Below are 15,800 nucleotides of genomic sequence, written 5' to 3' on the forward strand. Positions count from 1 at the left end.
GGACAATATAAAACATTACAACATACACATCATAGGAGTGCCAGAAGAAGAAGAAAATAAACAAGGGTTAGAGAATATATTTGAAAAAATAGTGACAGAAAACTTCCCTAACTTGGTGAAGAAATGAATAAGGCATACAAGTTCAAGAAGCACAGAGAGCCCCAAATAAGAAGAACACAAACAGGCCCACACCAAGACACATAATAATTAAAATGCCAAAAAATTAAAGACAAAAGAAGAATCCTAAAGGCAGAAAGAGATAAGCAATAGAAGTTGCCTACAAAGGAAACCCATACAGCTGTCCCCTGACTTCTCAACAGAAACTCTACAGGCCAGAAGGGAATGGCATGAAGTCATCAAGGTAATGAAAAACAGGGATCTGAATCCAAGACTACTCTATCTGGCAAGGCTATCATTCAAAATAGAAGGTGAAATAAAGAGCTTCCCTGACAAAATAGGACTAAGGGAATATATTAGCACTAAACCAACACTGCAAGAAATGTTAAAAGAACTGCTATAATTAGCAGAAGAAATAGGAAGAAAAATGTAACCACAATAAACAAAAACGGCAATAAATAAGTTCATATCATTAATAACCTTAAATGTAAATAGAGTAAATGCTTCAATCAAAAGACAGAGTAGCTGAATGGAGACAAAAGCATGACTCATATATGTGTTGTTTACAAGAGACCCACCTCACAACAAAAGACTCGCATAGGTTGAAAGTGAAGGGATGGAAAAAAATCTTCCAAGCAAATGGAAAGAAAAAAAGAGCTGGGGTAGCAATACTCATACCTGATAAAATAGACTTCAAAATGAAGGCTATAACTAGAGACAAAGAAAACCACTACATAATATAGAGAGGATCTATCCAACAGGAAGATATAACCTTTGTAAACATATATGCACCCAATATAGGAGCATCAAAATACATTAAAAAAACTTCTGGAGAACTTCAAATGAGAAATCGACAGCAATACAATCATAGTAGGGGACTTGAACACCCTGCTCACATTACTGAATAGATCCTCTAGACAAAAAATGAGCAAGGAAACAGAGACTCTAAATGAAGCATTAGACCAAATGGATTTAATAGACATCTATGGGAATTATACCCCCAAACTACAGAATTCACATTCTTCTCAAGTACACATGAGACATGCTCAAAGAAACCACAAGTTAGGATACAAACTAAGTCTGTATAAGTTCAAGAAGATTGAAATCATATCAAGTATCTTCTCAGACCACAATGGCATGAAATTAGAAATCGATTACAACTAAAACACTCAAAAACATTCAAACACATAGAGGCTAAATAGTATGTTATTAAACATTGAATGAGTTACAAAAGGCATCAAGGAAGAAATTAAAAACTTTCTGGAAACCAATGAAAATGAACACACAACAACACAATATCTATGGGATGCAGCAACAGCAGTCCTGAGAGGGAAGTTCATAGCATTACAGGCCTACCTCAAAAAAACCAGAATTTCTAATTGACTATCTAACCTCACAACTTAAAGAACTAGAAAGTAAACAAACAAACAAACAAAAAACCCAGAGCAAGTAGAAGGAAATAAATAGTAAAGGTCAGAGCAGAAATAAACAACATAGAGACTAAAAAGAAAAAATTCAAAAAGTCAGTGAAACAAAGAGCTGGTTCTTTTAAAAGATAAACAAGATTGATGGACCCTTAGCCAGACTCTCCAAGAAGCAAAGAGAGAGGACCCAAATAAACAAAATTAGATACAAAAGAGAGGTAACAACTGACACTACAGAAATACAAAGTGTTGTTAAAAAATACTATGAATAATTACATGCCAACAAATTGGACAATCTAGGTGAAATGGACAAATTTCTAGAAGCACACAGTCTCCCAGAACTGAACGGGGAAGAGATAGAAAAGTTGAACAAACCAGTAACAATTAAGAAAATTGAAGATGTAATCAAGAAACTCCCAGCAAACAAAATCCCAGGCCCAGATGGATTCATGAAGGAGTTTTACTGAACATTCAAAGAAGAACTAATACCCATTCTCCTCAAACTATTCCAAAAAAATCCAAGAAGATGGAAGACTTCCAAATTTGTCTTATGAGGCCAGCATAATTCTAATTCCAAAACCTGATGAACACAGATGCCAAAATCTTTAACAAAATATTAGCAAATCAGATCTAGCAATACATTAAAAAAAATATTCACCATGACCAACTGGGATTTATCCCAGGGTTGCAAATCTGGTACAATATTTGCAAATCAATAAATGTGATAGACCACATAAACAAAATGAAAGATAAAAACCGCATGATCATATCTATAGATGTTGAAAAAGCATTTGACAAAATCCAGCACCCATTTCTGATAAAAATGCTCAGCAGTGTGGGAATAGAGGGATCATATCTCGACATAATAAAGGCCATATATAAAAAACCTACAGCCAACATCATACTCAATGAGCAAAAACTGAAAGCATTTTCCTTAAGAACAAGAACAAGACGGTAAAGCGCGCATGCCTGTATATGTAGCCAGAATCAGTATAGATTATTGTATTTCATGTTTTTAACATCACATAATTGATATCAAACTGTATATAATATTCTTTTAACTTGTTCCCCCCCCCCCCCTATTCACCATTGATACACACAGCCCTGGCTCATTCCTTAGCAGCTGCATTCCATTGTATAAATATTCCACAATTTATCCATTTTCTACTAATGAACATTTAGGCTATTTTCAGTCTTAGCTATTACACACAATACTGCAATGAACAGTCTTTTTATTTTTCTTTGAACACACATGTGAGAATTTCCTTAGAGGATATATCTAAAAGCCACCAGCCACTTTACCTCTCCCAGAGCCCCTAGACATATGTTACTGGCTGGTTCCAACATTTCTTTTTTTAAATTCCTCTTCCTTACTTCTTCTTGTGTAAAATATCCTAAGTCACTCAAAATCTGCATTCTGTTTTTGGTTGAGCAGTTCAGTTCTTTTTAGTCCTTGCACCTAAATTTAGTTCCAAGGTTCATCCTTGCATATGCAATGCCATTATGGCATTCTGCAGGACAAAACCAATGAAACAAAGCCCTGTTTTCTTAGGACCCAGCCTTCTTAAATGGTGATTGTAATTATAAAAGGAATTTGATTTATGGGTTGCTTTTGGGAAAGGACTCCCATAGGTGATGATTTACCATATCTCTTTGTCTAGAGAATCATTCTGTTCTTGTAAGATTCTGTTTAGAACAATAAAAGACACTATTCATTCTCTCAAAAATCATTTATTGTGCATGTTTGTCTGGCACTGTATTAGGCACTGTGATAAATCAGATCTAAGATGAATAGGACTTAAAGAACTCTCAGTCTATTTGGGGAGATAAACACTTAAATACAATATTTTTTACAACTTTCTTCCAAACATAGAGCAGAGTGCTATGGAAATATTGAGAAAGAAATGTTCACTTTATTGAGAAGTTTTTAGAAAAGAAACAGCAGCAGAAAGAATAATTTTAAGGTCCAGAGCCTGGTTGTCTAGTGTGGTTGGGATTGGCAAGGAATTTGGTAGTCAGATTTTAGAATCTTGGATGGAAAATTGAACAGTAGCAAGTAAGGTAAATTGGTGCCAGATTTTGTGTGGTTGTATTCGTCAGTCTCAGCCATTTAAATTTTAATCTACAGTGAGGTAGTCATAAGAGTTTTATAAAATGAAGGCTTTATAATATTATATTTGTGTTACAAACAAACAAACAAAACACTTAAGAGGCGCCTGTAACTTTGGAGAGCATGTAGGTCACTGTGGTGTTATTCCAGTGAGGAGAATATAGAGGGATTGAACTAAATTGAGGGAAAATGGACAGAAAATAATCCAAAAAACTTGAGAACCAATCAGGGTTTACCATTGTCAAATACAGAGATGGCCTATTTTTGTGAGAGATGAAAGGAAGGAAGAGTTAAAGATAGGAAGAATCCTAGCTTGGGAGGCTAAATGGGTCCCATGCTGTTCTCCAGGAGTTTGAGAAGACCTTTATTGGAAGGTCACGAACTTGGTTTGGATAACTTTTAATGTCAAGTGGTTATAAGAAACCAGGTAGAGTTGTCTGACTGTGGCCATTAGAACTATAGTTTAGTGTTTAGAAGTAAGACTAAAGGGAGAGAGTTGGAGGAGGGTTTTAATATTGCAAAAACAGCAGGAAAATCAAAGAAGATAAATATAGAATATAAGGCATATGAAATTGGCATTCAGGACATCATTATGGATAGTTTTAAAGAGCAAAGTCAGTATTGGTGCAGCAGAAAAAGCTTCAGTTGAATGAATGGAATTTGGTTTGGCACATATTGCTAATTTTACTGCAATTACCTGTTCTCCCCATTTTCCTTTTACCAGTAGAACTCTGATTTTATTTAAGGGGCAATGAGCATGTAGGGATGAACATGCAAGATAGTTCTGGCCAATAAGATGTAAGTGGAAATCTGTTGGGGGTTTCTGGGGGAGTTTTTGGTTTCCTGACAGACATTGCTCCTTTCATCTTTCCTCTGAGCAATTTCTCCTTTTCTTTTCTAGAATATTAAAGGAGGCATCAAGGATGAGGATGAATGCAGACACGCTCAGTATGATGGGAAAGATGGTATTGTTGAGCACTGGACAGCCTACCTTCCCCTCAAGTTCTTATTGTGTAAGACTTTAAGAAGCTTTAATTAGATAATTTAGAAATATATTTGCTGGTTATGTTTTCATTTTCAGAAGCTGATTTCTCAAGTCTGTTAAAATCAGTCATTTTAACACTAGGCATTGACAGCAGAGAATCTCAGAGTCTTCAAAGTTGATGGTAAGATTAATTTGACTTCCCCTTATATTATTAGTCTGTGAACACCTGCATCAAAATCTCTTGGTATAGCAATAAAAATGCAGATATTAGGACATCACTCTAGACCAACTAAATCAGATTATCTGGGAATAGAACCTGGGAATCTACTTTTCATAGACTAAGGTTTGAGAAATACAGCTTTAATTTATGATTCTTCTATATCACTCTCAGATTCATGCATGTATGCATGCAGTCCACAACTATGGGCGGCCAGTGAAAGTGACTTTGTGTCCATCGCACTGGGGCTAGATGGTTATGCCTATACCTAAATGGGCTAAGGAAATTTTTAAAGGGCTAGTTGAAAACCTAGTGGTCAGGAAAGTCAGGTGTGGACACTGGCATGCTATAGCTTGACCCTATGAAAACATCAATATTTGGTGCCTTTAACATCTCTGAAGAAATGGGAGGTCTTGAGGACTACTGAATAATGGGAGGGAAATAATAAGAAGAGTGAATCTGCTCATCTCTCTGGCCATTGAGCCCACAGGCACACATGATACTTCTGGGGAAAATAAAGTAAAAAAGATTTTCCCATAGAGGTACAGGGGATGGCGAGGAGGGAAATTGAAGTTGGAAGCCAACTTGGTTAGTTTACACAAGCTCTGTTTGGAGAAATCAGTCATTTTCACACTACTATATAGTTTGTGTTATGAGGCCCTATAGTGGATTATTACATACTTCCACCTGCTATTTTAATGCTTAAATAACAGCAGACAATTTTTGAAATTCTTATCTTAACCCAGGAATGGAACATAAGGAACATCTAGCAACCAATGTTGTACACTGACTCCGCACAACGGCCGCAGTGGGTGGCATTTGGTACTTGCTTGCTTGCCATTTTTCCCTTGGAATACGTAGTCTGAAGAGTTATTTTTTCAGTATGGTGTGTTGTCCAAATGAAAATATTCTCCAAAGTAATGACCCTAAGAGAAAAGCAAGACAAAGAACTGGCATCCTTACGTCTGGCAGGCATGGGCAGTGCTTACGCTGTGATTGAAATGATTGAAACTGACCTCACGGAAAAGTGCAAACACTCAAAGCTTGTAAGAAAAGATACATAAATCAAGTGTGTAAAGCAACTCAAATGTCACTTTTAAAAAAAGTAAATCCTTCTTAGGGAACTCATCAACTTCACTTGAGTCCAAAGGTTTTGGGGTGGCAGGAATGGCAATGATTATAGCCTGAAACATCAGCAAAACTCCTTCATGTCTACCAAGATGGGAAAACAAACCTTTAGGCAAAATGCTAAAAAATAAACTTATTTTGGTGGAATGAAGCTGTTTGAATAAATGAAAGAAATAGTTTTTATCTAAACCATCTGTGGTGTGACATGGGGAAGCCATATAGAAAAGTCCTTATAGACTTTACATTAGAAAGAAGAGGGGGTGGAGAGACGATGGAGTTTGTCTCCATTTATCTCAGAATTAACAAAGTGATCAGCAAGGTGACGGTGGAGTCCAACCTGTGCTGCCTGCAGGCAGTCGGGCTTCCCCAGCTGTCGATGTGTTGAAGGTAAATGTTCTGGGAATGCAAGACCAGAATATTTTCAAGAACGTAGCAGATTCTTTCCTCTGTGAGAAAAGAAAGGAGTGGGGGGAGAGAACCTAACCTAAAACAACCCCCAAGGACTTAATATTGTAAAGGACTGTCACCTGTCATTTTTGCTATGTTGGTCTGCTGAGACCACATCTTGAAACCAGGTGTTAAGAATGACCCAACTCAACAGCTAGTATGGCTTTGTAGATAAGTATATTTTGTAATATTTCCCGGAAATTGCAGTTTTATTTAGGTATACCAATCTTTTTCTTCTTGTATGAACCTCTTGCCAAGACCAGGTTTAGGTTTCTGTGGGTCTACCTTGATTAAAAAAACCAAAAACAAAACAAAGTAGTCCACAGGATTGGTGACAATTTACGGAGAAATGAATTTCAAAGGGTTTCCTCAGGCTTGGGAAGATAAATCTGACAATGATTATTGGTGCAAGCTACTTTCATTTGGCACACTTCTACATTTGAACATCATGCCAATATGCTGAGTTTCTGGAAGGGCTTTATCCACAGACCACATGCCATGGGCATAGCTTCCTTTCATTCACTGTTCTCTTTGATTCTTGTGTAACCACAATAGAATCTTCAACAAATCAATGGGAACCCCACTTAATTTATTGGCTTCATCAGAATTAATCTTTGTATTAGTTTATTCCATCATCTCACACATTCAGTTCACTCATCTGAATAATTGAAGAATTATAGGCCCATGAGATGCAACAAACCTAAGAAAAAGCTTTTTACTAAATGTTCTCTGGCAAAACATGGTAAGAATAGACCTAAGTGATACCCCTAACCCTCATTCTGGCCTTTCTTAGATTCTGTTCAAAACAATATTAAATTTTTTTGGCCCTGGCTGGTTTGGCTCAGCTGTTAGAGCATCAGCCTGCGGTCCAAAGAGACCCGGGTTCGGTTCCCGCTAAGGGCATGCACCTAGGTTGCAGTTTGTCCCCGGCCCTGGTTGGGTCATGAGGTGGCGACCACTCGATGTGTCCCTTTCACGTCGATGTTTCTCTCTCTCTCTCACTCTATCTGAACAAAATAAAAAAAAAATTAATTTTTTTTTGAAAATGTTGATGCTGTAGTGTCTGAATTTAATTAGCAGCAGGTGCGCTTTGACTCTGGCAATGGAGCTGTCCCTTTTGAGTACACTGTTAGTGGTACCATAAGATCAAATAGAGAGGGTGCAATTCCGTATAACCCAGCACCTGGCCTCTTCTTGGGGTGGGCAGGCCCCTACAGCGGTAGCTCTTGCCACAGAACACGCCCACAGACTTAGAACACTATGTTTGATTTACAGTCGTAGATGAATTTTTAAGTGAATTCTGCATTCTAGATTTTCTTTTGTCCATAGCCTGAGCAGGACCAGGAATTAAAGCTCTGAGCGGTGAGCCCAGCTCAGTGGGGTTCATTGGGGCTCAGTGAAACACTCATCTTGGCTTCTGTTCCCAATAGTGAGTCACTTCATTTCTCTAATGGTGAGAGCTGAATTGGTATTATCTCCCATCTACCATCGTGGCGCGTGGAAAGGATTCGGGCTCAGGTTCCGGGATGTCTGAGGAGGAAAGGCACACTCCCAGGACTGCACAACACAGCTTGTCCCTGTCTCAGAATTCAACAGAACTCGATCTCAGTGCAAATATCAAACACAAGACTGCACCAATACCAAGCACTTAGAACTTTTTAGTTGGGGGGAAGGGGGTTAAACATGGACAAACACCTGCCGTAAATGACCATCCAGAAAGCTTAGCTCCCGGGCCCACGTCCTCCTCCCCACCCCCACTCCAGGGAGATGGACAGTACCCGCTGTGAAAGGGGTGAGAGATGACGAGGTCTTTTACATCTGCCTGGCAGCGCATTCCAGCCTGATGCAACTGGGAAAGACGGATTAACCCTCGAAAAAGCAGTCCTACTGGAAATATCCCTGCGACTTGCACTGTAACACGGGCTCTTTATGGCTTAATGTTCAACTGCACCGAGTGTTCTTCTTCCCACAGCCTCCGCGCCGGGACGCAGGCTCGGAACTGCAGCCCAGGGCCCCATCCGCCCTTTCTCCGACCTGGAAACACCAGACCTGCCTTGTTCTACAGGCTGCCCTGGGACCCAAGTGTGAGGTCCGGGTCTGACCCAAAGTGGGTTGTCCTCTTTCAGCATCTGGGTAGGAACCTCCGTTCACACGGCCAAGGTCAATGGGCACGATGGCAGTTTCCCTCGCGTCCACCGTGGGGTCTTTCCCCAGCGGCCGCTGCTAAGGCATGTGCCAGGCTGCGGCAACAAAACATTTGTTTTGGAAATCTGCTGGCTCTAAGCCTTTGATCTCTGCTTTCTAACTGTCTCTAAAACCTTCTACCTTACAACAGTTGCAAGCTGTGGTTTTGTGTCTGTGTGAAGTGACTAACAGCACCACCGTGCTCTACGTGGGGAATGTATTCATCTAGCCCCCAAGCCACCCACTGACTTCCGCCACCTCTTATCAGCTAAGCCATCGGCCATGAGCTGACATTTCAGCATTCAGAAGCTCCCCACCCCCATCTCAAAAAAAAAAAAAAAAAAAGACAGGAGGAGAAAAAGGCTCATTTGGCAATAGTTTGCTCTTGCTGTTTGGCCTGGAGAAAGACATTCAAAGTGGTAGAAGATTGTTTAGTAACAGCTGGTGAGCACCAGGGTGTAAGGCTGATTTTCTGATATGACAGGCACTTACAGGAATGTTGCCGGATACAGCTGTTTAAAAGCCTTAATAAACAGCAAGTCAATACTAATCTTTGCCAAATTAATCTTTTCCCTGACAGCCCATCAGAGCAATTATGTTTAGGCTTATTGTAAGCACACAATTGTCAAACAGGGACGCTGCAGCCTTTAAAACACTATAGTTTGGTTCATAGACTTTCTTTAGAATTTTTTTTTTTCCTGTAGAATTGTACGTTTTTCCATTTTATTTTCCAGTCATTTTTTTTTTTCTGGTCTCATGTCAATGTGGATGAAATTTCACTTTCAAACGTCTTTGCTAACAAGCTGCTAATAAAATGTGAAATTATGACAGTGCTTCTGTGTTCCTTTACGAAGGCACAGCTCTGACCAACGCTGAAACAGGATGCGACATTGTTCTCAGTTGCCTGCTGGTCTGGAACCAGAATGTCGTCTTCACTTCTTGCCTATTACAATGCGATCTGGTTCTGGATACAAATGGCAAGATGTTGGCTAAGTGAGAAAGGAGGAGGCAAAGACTAGTGTCTGCATAAACATGGACTGGGAAGTGGGTGTGAGTTGGTTCTGAAACTACCCCTGCCTCCTGCAAGCAACAGTCTTGTGTAAGGATTTGGAAACTTCTCTCTTCCATTCTGGAACCTGGTTCCCATAAACCTAGAGAAATCTTTGGCAATCTTAAAAACTAGGACTATATCTTCTTATCCTGGTGTAAGTTTGATAAAGTCCAGGAAATGTGGTCTTTTATATACTTTATTTCACCAAGTCATACTAACATTTGGTAATTTAAAAAAAAAAAAATCAGCCTCCTGCTCACCAATGTTTTAACTTAGCATTCATTCCATAAATGTGTCTCCTGAAATTTCTCTTCTGCACTCAACACTCCTACTTGTCTAGCACCTTTTTTCTCCTCTGCTTCTTACTTTCTTGATGTGACTAGTGTGTATTATATCTTCTACTTTGTAACTTGAAACTGTTGGTCAATTATGTAGACCGAAACAATAGGGCACAACTCATTTTGAAATTCTTTTTTTCAATCTTTTTGTAACCTTAGATTTCTTAATAAAAAATCTCCCGTCTTCTTCACCTCCTAATGTTTGCTGCAATATTTAATTCTCTTCTGTACTGACAGAGTTTCAAATCATCAAAGAAACAGCACACAATTCCTACTGAGGATAACCTGTGACATGTCATTGATCTTTCTATATAGCATTGCATTTATTGTGTGCCTACTATGTGCTATGGCATTTCAAGTTGCTTTGGAAGCACAGAAATTATTCTATTTTAGGGAGACAGAATGTGCACTGTTAGGGGACTCACATGAGTTCACACATTAGGTGAGTCAGTATTAGAAGTATTTGGGGTTAAGATTTATGATGTGAATTCTGCACCTTTCCTCGCCACTATTTCATATCTAATCATCAACAAAAGAGATGAATTCCTCTGTTTATAGCATTGCCTTAAAGCGAGAATTATGGATAGATTAAGGAAATGCAGACCAAATCCCCCTTCAACAATGAACATTAAGAGAACATCTGTGTAACAAACTCTTTCATGTTCTAGCTGATAACCTATTTATTACAAATTTCCACATAAAATTTTTTGCTATAACAAAGAAATAAGGATGTTTATTGGGATTTACTGAAATCTGGTAATTTAAAAGATTCTTTGATTTGATGTAGATGACTGGATTAATTGGAAGGGGGCACCTTATCAGCAAACGTAACAGGTAACTTTTTTCAATAATTTCCCCTAGGATTTTGTCATTTTTATATGTACAAGAGTCAAATATATTGGCAATTTCATATGGCTCCATCTAATTACCTTTCCAACAAGAGGGACACCTTTTTTTTTCTTTTTTTGCAAAAGGTGAGAGGTTCATGGAAAAAGAAAATTGGTTGATGTGTTTATTTTAAATTCATAAATGAACTATATGTCTTAGTGATGAATCCTAGTCGGGACACACTATTCTTTTATTATTAATTTATTTTTGTTACTGCCAATGGGACACACTGTTCTTTGTAGTTACAGCTTTCAATGGATCGCTTGCGTCCCACACAGACAGGACTTTCCCTCTCAGGCAACAAGGTGAAAGCTGTCACAGAGACCAACTTTTATCTTTAGCTATGTTCACTAACTCGATTAACTGGAAGTCAGTATTTGACTCATTTTCCATTGTCAACTCATTCACATCTGAGTGGCCATTGGGATTTTGAATGACTCTTTCTTGTGTGTGATAGAGACACAATTCAACCCTCTCTACCCACTATCATACACATTTTCATTCTTCTTTCAAATTAGTTCATGTTTTGATGAGTTGTAGTTTTGGTGAGTTTGTAAAGATATTACAGATAATTGCCCACTCTCCCAGGATGACTTCGTTGGAGGGGCAGGGATCCTGCAGAGGACCAGAGCTCCTGTGCCTAGGCTGGAAGCTGGCTCCCTTTTTAAAGACAGAGGATTTCCCAGGCAACACGTCAGTCACCGGACGAGAGGTCAGGCTGATGACAGGGGAGAACACGTGTGGCCATAGAACCCGTTAATCCCCACTGCACCAGATCACTTCTGCCACCAACTTTATTTGGGATTTCTCACCTACGGGGTCTGTCCTTCTGAGACTGATAGATGTCCAAATAGAATACGGTCACACATGGCAATAATTTTATTTATGATGTATTTTCTTTTATTTACATTTGATTTGTACTGTTTTTGGTATTGAGTTTGAACACTCTCTCCACCCTGGTTGCACACCTGTTCTAGAAAAGCTGTAAACAACATTGTACTTCCCTGTACAAACCGCCTGTCAAAGTCAAAGCTTGCTGTTCTCATCCCAGTAATTACCTTCTCAGTTTAGACTTAATGCAAGCGAAAATTCTACTTTATCATAATATAATAAATAAAAGACATTAGGTAATTAGTAGTGCTGGTATATTTCTGAAATACTAAACAGACAAACAATAAACTGTGAACTTAATCACATGAGTTCTTACACAGTTTCAAGACAGGAAAATTAGAGCTCTCAGCTACAGTCATTTTAATAATCACATTGGATCTGCATTATTTATTAGTTATTACATGCTCAAGAGATTCAAGGTTGTACAATGCCTAAAATCATTCCAAAGCAAGCGTACCTTTTGTCTTTTTAATTCTGACTGGATTATACAATGCATATATTTGTATTTAGTTAAATTATTAAGTTTATTTCACACATTTCATGAAAGAGACATCAGCCATTCTCTCGATTTCCAACCAGACTAGCTTTTCAGATACAATCCCCTGGAAGGGAGTAATTTACTAGCTCTTTTTGATATAAAAGCTGGGTAAACCTTTAGCCAGATCCTCAATGCCTTTGTTTCCCTAGCAAATTGCGAGTATGCTCAGAATTCTCTTGGAAGACCCCAGAGTTCTGGAAAGAGACGCAGCTTGCAGAGGCACAAAAGATAGGAAGGACCTCGGTTTCCATCAACAGCTTTCAAATTTGGATGCTTTCCCTTTCTTTTTTGCTGTCTGGTTACTCACCTTTCATTTTTAGATATATTCTTGGGAGTATGCTTTCCTTTCCCTTCCTCTCGTGCCTGGTTCAATTCCAAAATGTTTTCTGGATTTTGTGAAAAGCATGCAGCTTGAGGAATTTTGGTTGATTCGACTTTAATTATTGTTTTTTTTTTTTTTTTTTTTGGAGGAGGGGAGTTTACAGAATTGACTAAAACTGGCTGAGAACCAAGAAGCAACCCTTTTCAGATCAAGAACCCGTCTGTTTAGTCTTGGAGCTTGTGTGAGTTTTAGGGCAATTTCTCTGTTATGTTGTGCGAAGAAAGAAAGTTCTTAAATATCATAGTTTTTCATTTGCATCAACCAACAAAATGTAAAAATAAGGATTAGTTACTTTAATTTGCTGTTAAATGAAAAGTAGGTTTGGCTTTATTCATGTCACTGTAAAAACGAAATAATAAAGTATTCACACCAAGCGTGAATATTTTTTGCCAGCAAAAGTTAAAACATCAAAGAAACCTCTTTCAAATACTAACAAATTTACTTACAAACACCTATATTTATTATTTCATAAATAGGCGCAACAGGTTTCATAAAAAAAGATTAAATACAGACACAGTATGAAGAAACAATAATACAGAGCCATATGTAAAGGTTATAATTTAGCTGTTTCCAATCTGTTTCTGCATCTAATAAAATACCAGGTAAGCATTTGGCAGTTTTATACATAAAAGGACTTAAATGACATTTACTAACCATTACACAAAAAGTGATACAAAAAGCAATTTTTCTGCAGTACAAAATAAATGTGTTTGCGCTTCCCTTAACACCGGTTTCTTTTTGTCTGATCAATGAGACAAAGCCAATTTTTCTTTTTAAAATTAAAATCATTTGGGAATATGTTCTTTTTTTTTCAAATATTTTGAAAATATAGACTTATTAGTTGTTTTAAAAATGAAGTAAAAATATGAATGTTTGCCAATTTAACCCCTATTGTGAAATCAATAAACTGGAATGAGCCAGTTTCAAATTACAATTTAGCTACAAAAACATTCACATTTTATACTCTAGGAGAGTGTGACATAGATGCTATTTACAAACTTGCTATGACTGCTACATCAAGCCATTTAAAAAGTCTTTAGTAGTTTCATATAAACACCCATTATGAAAACCAATGGAAAATCCAGGATTTTTATCCGAGACATCTACAGTTGCTAAGGCAGTTACTATAGCGCAGCACTTCACAGCAAAACCCAACATAAAATCGGAATGGTCCAAATTTCCTTCAGGGAAGAAGAAAAAACAATGTCCATAAAGGATTAAAAAAATAATAAAGAAGCATGACTATTTCTTCCAGAGTGGGTGACCCACAAGCTCAAATGGTCCTAAGTGCTTAGCAACTCGTATTTTCTAATAAAATGGAGAACTGCCTTTACTGCACAAAGCAATCCGTGGTGAAAAGACTTCCCTGAATTCCTCAGCGGAAAGAAGAGGTGTTCAGACTTTCAGGTAAGGTACAGTGCTTTGTCCCGCTGCATGCCCCTGTATGAAGAGATAACAGAAAAATATCTTGTTAACACGAGAAGCAGCTACAGGTGACCAAGGGGGATGCAAGTCTATTTGCTCTAGCTGGAAGGATGGGGAAATTGGGGCCTGGGAAAGTAGACTATTAGTTAATCTGCATCTAAAGCGAACAGGGACTTAACGGCATTTATCTTTGGAATGGCTACAAGACTACTTAAAAATTTCTGGAATGGTGTCTTCTGTTTTCACGAATGTGGAACTATTCCAGATAATCTTTTAGAAAGCAAGTAGAAATATAAATTTCCATGGACTAGGGAGCAGGGCACAATAGGCATGCTATGAGAGCCGTCTACCACCAGGTGGCGATGACCAGCCGCTTACCCACTACTGCAGTAGTCGTTATTCCAGTCCACGGGCTGGGCAGGAGGATTTCTGCAGCCAGAACGCACATACTCCATTGCCTGGGTGACCACTTGTGCAGCTGTAGATGTAGGATTGATTATAGTCTGATAGTCCGGTGGAAGAGTAAATCCCTGAAAGGGAAAGCAGTCCACAAATAAGGATCAAAGTGCCTTTTTAAGAAGAAATGCACCTAAATATTTATCCATTGTTTGCAAACACATTACTTACTGCCTTCCTGCTTGTGTCTCCACAAGAGCAAGCTTATCCGAAGGGCACAGAAAACTTAAAGGTAGAACAGAAGTGCCTACAACTCCATTCTTCTTACCTTTCCTTCATTTAACCATTTGTTAGAAAACCTTTGATTATACTCTTGAGCAGATAAACTGAATTAAAAAAAAATTTAAATATAGAGAAGCCAATTCAATCCAAACAAAGGGAAAAGGAACTAAACCCTTCAAAGTTTATGTTTTCTATCAAACCAAAGGATACATTAATAGTTAATTCCCCAGAATATGCAACAGAATCTATTTTGAAGGATTCAGGCAGCAGGTGGCTGAGTGTTTTATTAGACTACACCTATTCACATATTGTTCTCAAAACCCTTTTTCTTCATTCAGTCACAAAGGGACCATCTGCCTCTTCTTTTATTTGTACATTTTTCTCAGCTAAAAAATTTCAACCAAAGCTTTTTAACAGTTGTTGGACTAATATAGGGATGAAGATTCAAAACAACTTGCCATTGAAAAACACAGAGAAGGAAAAGTGTAAGACAGAGCAAATAATTTTAATTGAAAAGTCTATTAACTGGCAAATAATAATCAGACTTCAGGAAGATTCTTTTAATACACTGGTATGGTGAAGTGTTGACTTTTAATCCTCACAAAGCTATTAAAAATTCAAGGACAGACTCTCTGAAGTATATATTTATATCTGGTAAACAAAAAGCATTATACACTACAATTTATTTTTAGCTTATCTGTTGAATTCAAGAGTAGCAAAAGCAAGCTTTGCTGGAAATGACCAAAAAAGCAAGTTAATTAATCTCATGGCTGTCTCTTTCTACAGTCGATTTCATACATAGTTTTTAACCACTGAAAAATCAAGATATTTAAAAACAAAACATTCTCTATTTACTTGCAGGGACCTTTTAAAGGCAAAATATTGTTGAGTTTTTACTTTTTTTCTTTTTCTTTTTATTTTGACTCAGTAGAACAGTCAGAAGATTAATTTTTAACTATGGACATTTCCTTAGAATTTTATTCTTGTTTGAATATTC

General features: G+C 37.9%; 1 protein-coding gene across 1 annotated transcript in view; it reads right to left on the bottom strand.

Annotated features, from left to right (window-relative positions):
• Window positions 1-11,745: 11,745 nt before the first annotated feature.
• Window positions 11,746-15,800, bottom strand: part of TOX (thymocyte selection associated high mobility group box) — a 325,875-nt gene continuing 321,820 nt past the window's right edge. The window contains exons 8-9 of the mRNA XM_036264043.1: window positions 14,504-14,655; window positions 11,746-14,140 (exon numbers count right to left, since the gene is read on the bottom strand). Of these exons, the coding sequence (XP_036119936.1) occupies window positions 14,104-14,140; window positions 14,504-14,655 (189 nt within the window). The 3' untranslated portion in view covers window positions 11,746-14,103. The remainder of the gene's footprint in view (window positions 14,141-14,503; window positions 14,656-15,800) is intronic.

The sequence above is a fragment of the Molossus molossus genome, unplaced genomic scaffold, assembly GCF_014108415.1.
Source record: "Molossus molossus isolate mMolMol1 unplaced genomic scaffold, mMolMol1.p scaffold_m16_p_16, whole genome shotgun sequence".
Classification (NCBI taxonomy): Eukaryota; Metazoa; Chordata; class Mammalia; order Chiroptera; family Molossidae; genus Molossus; species Molossus molossus.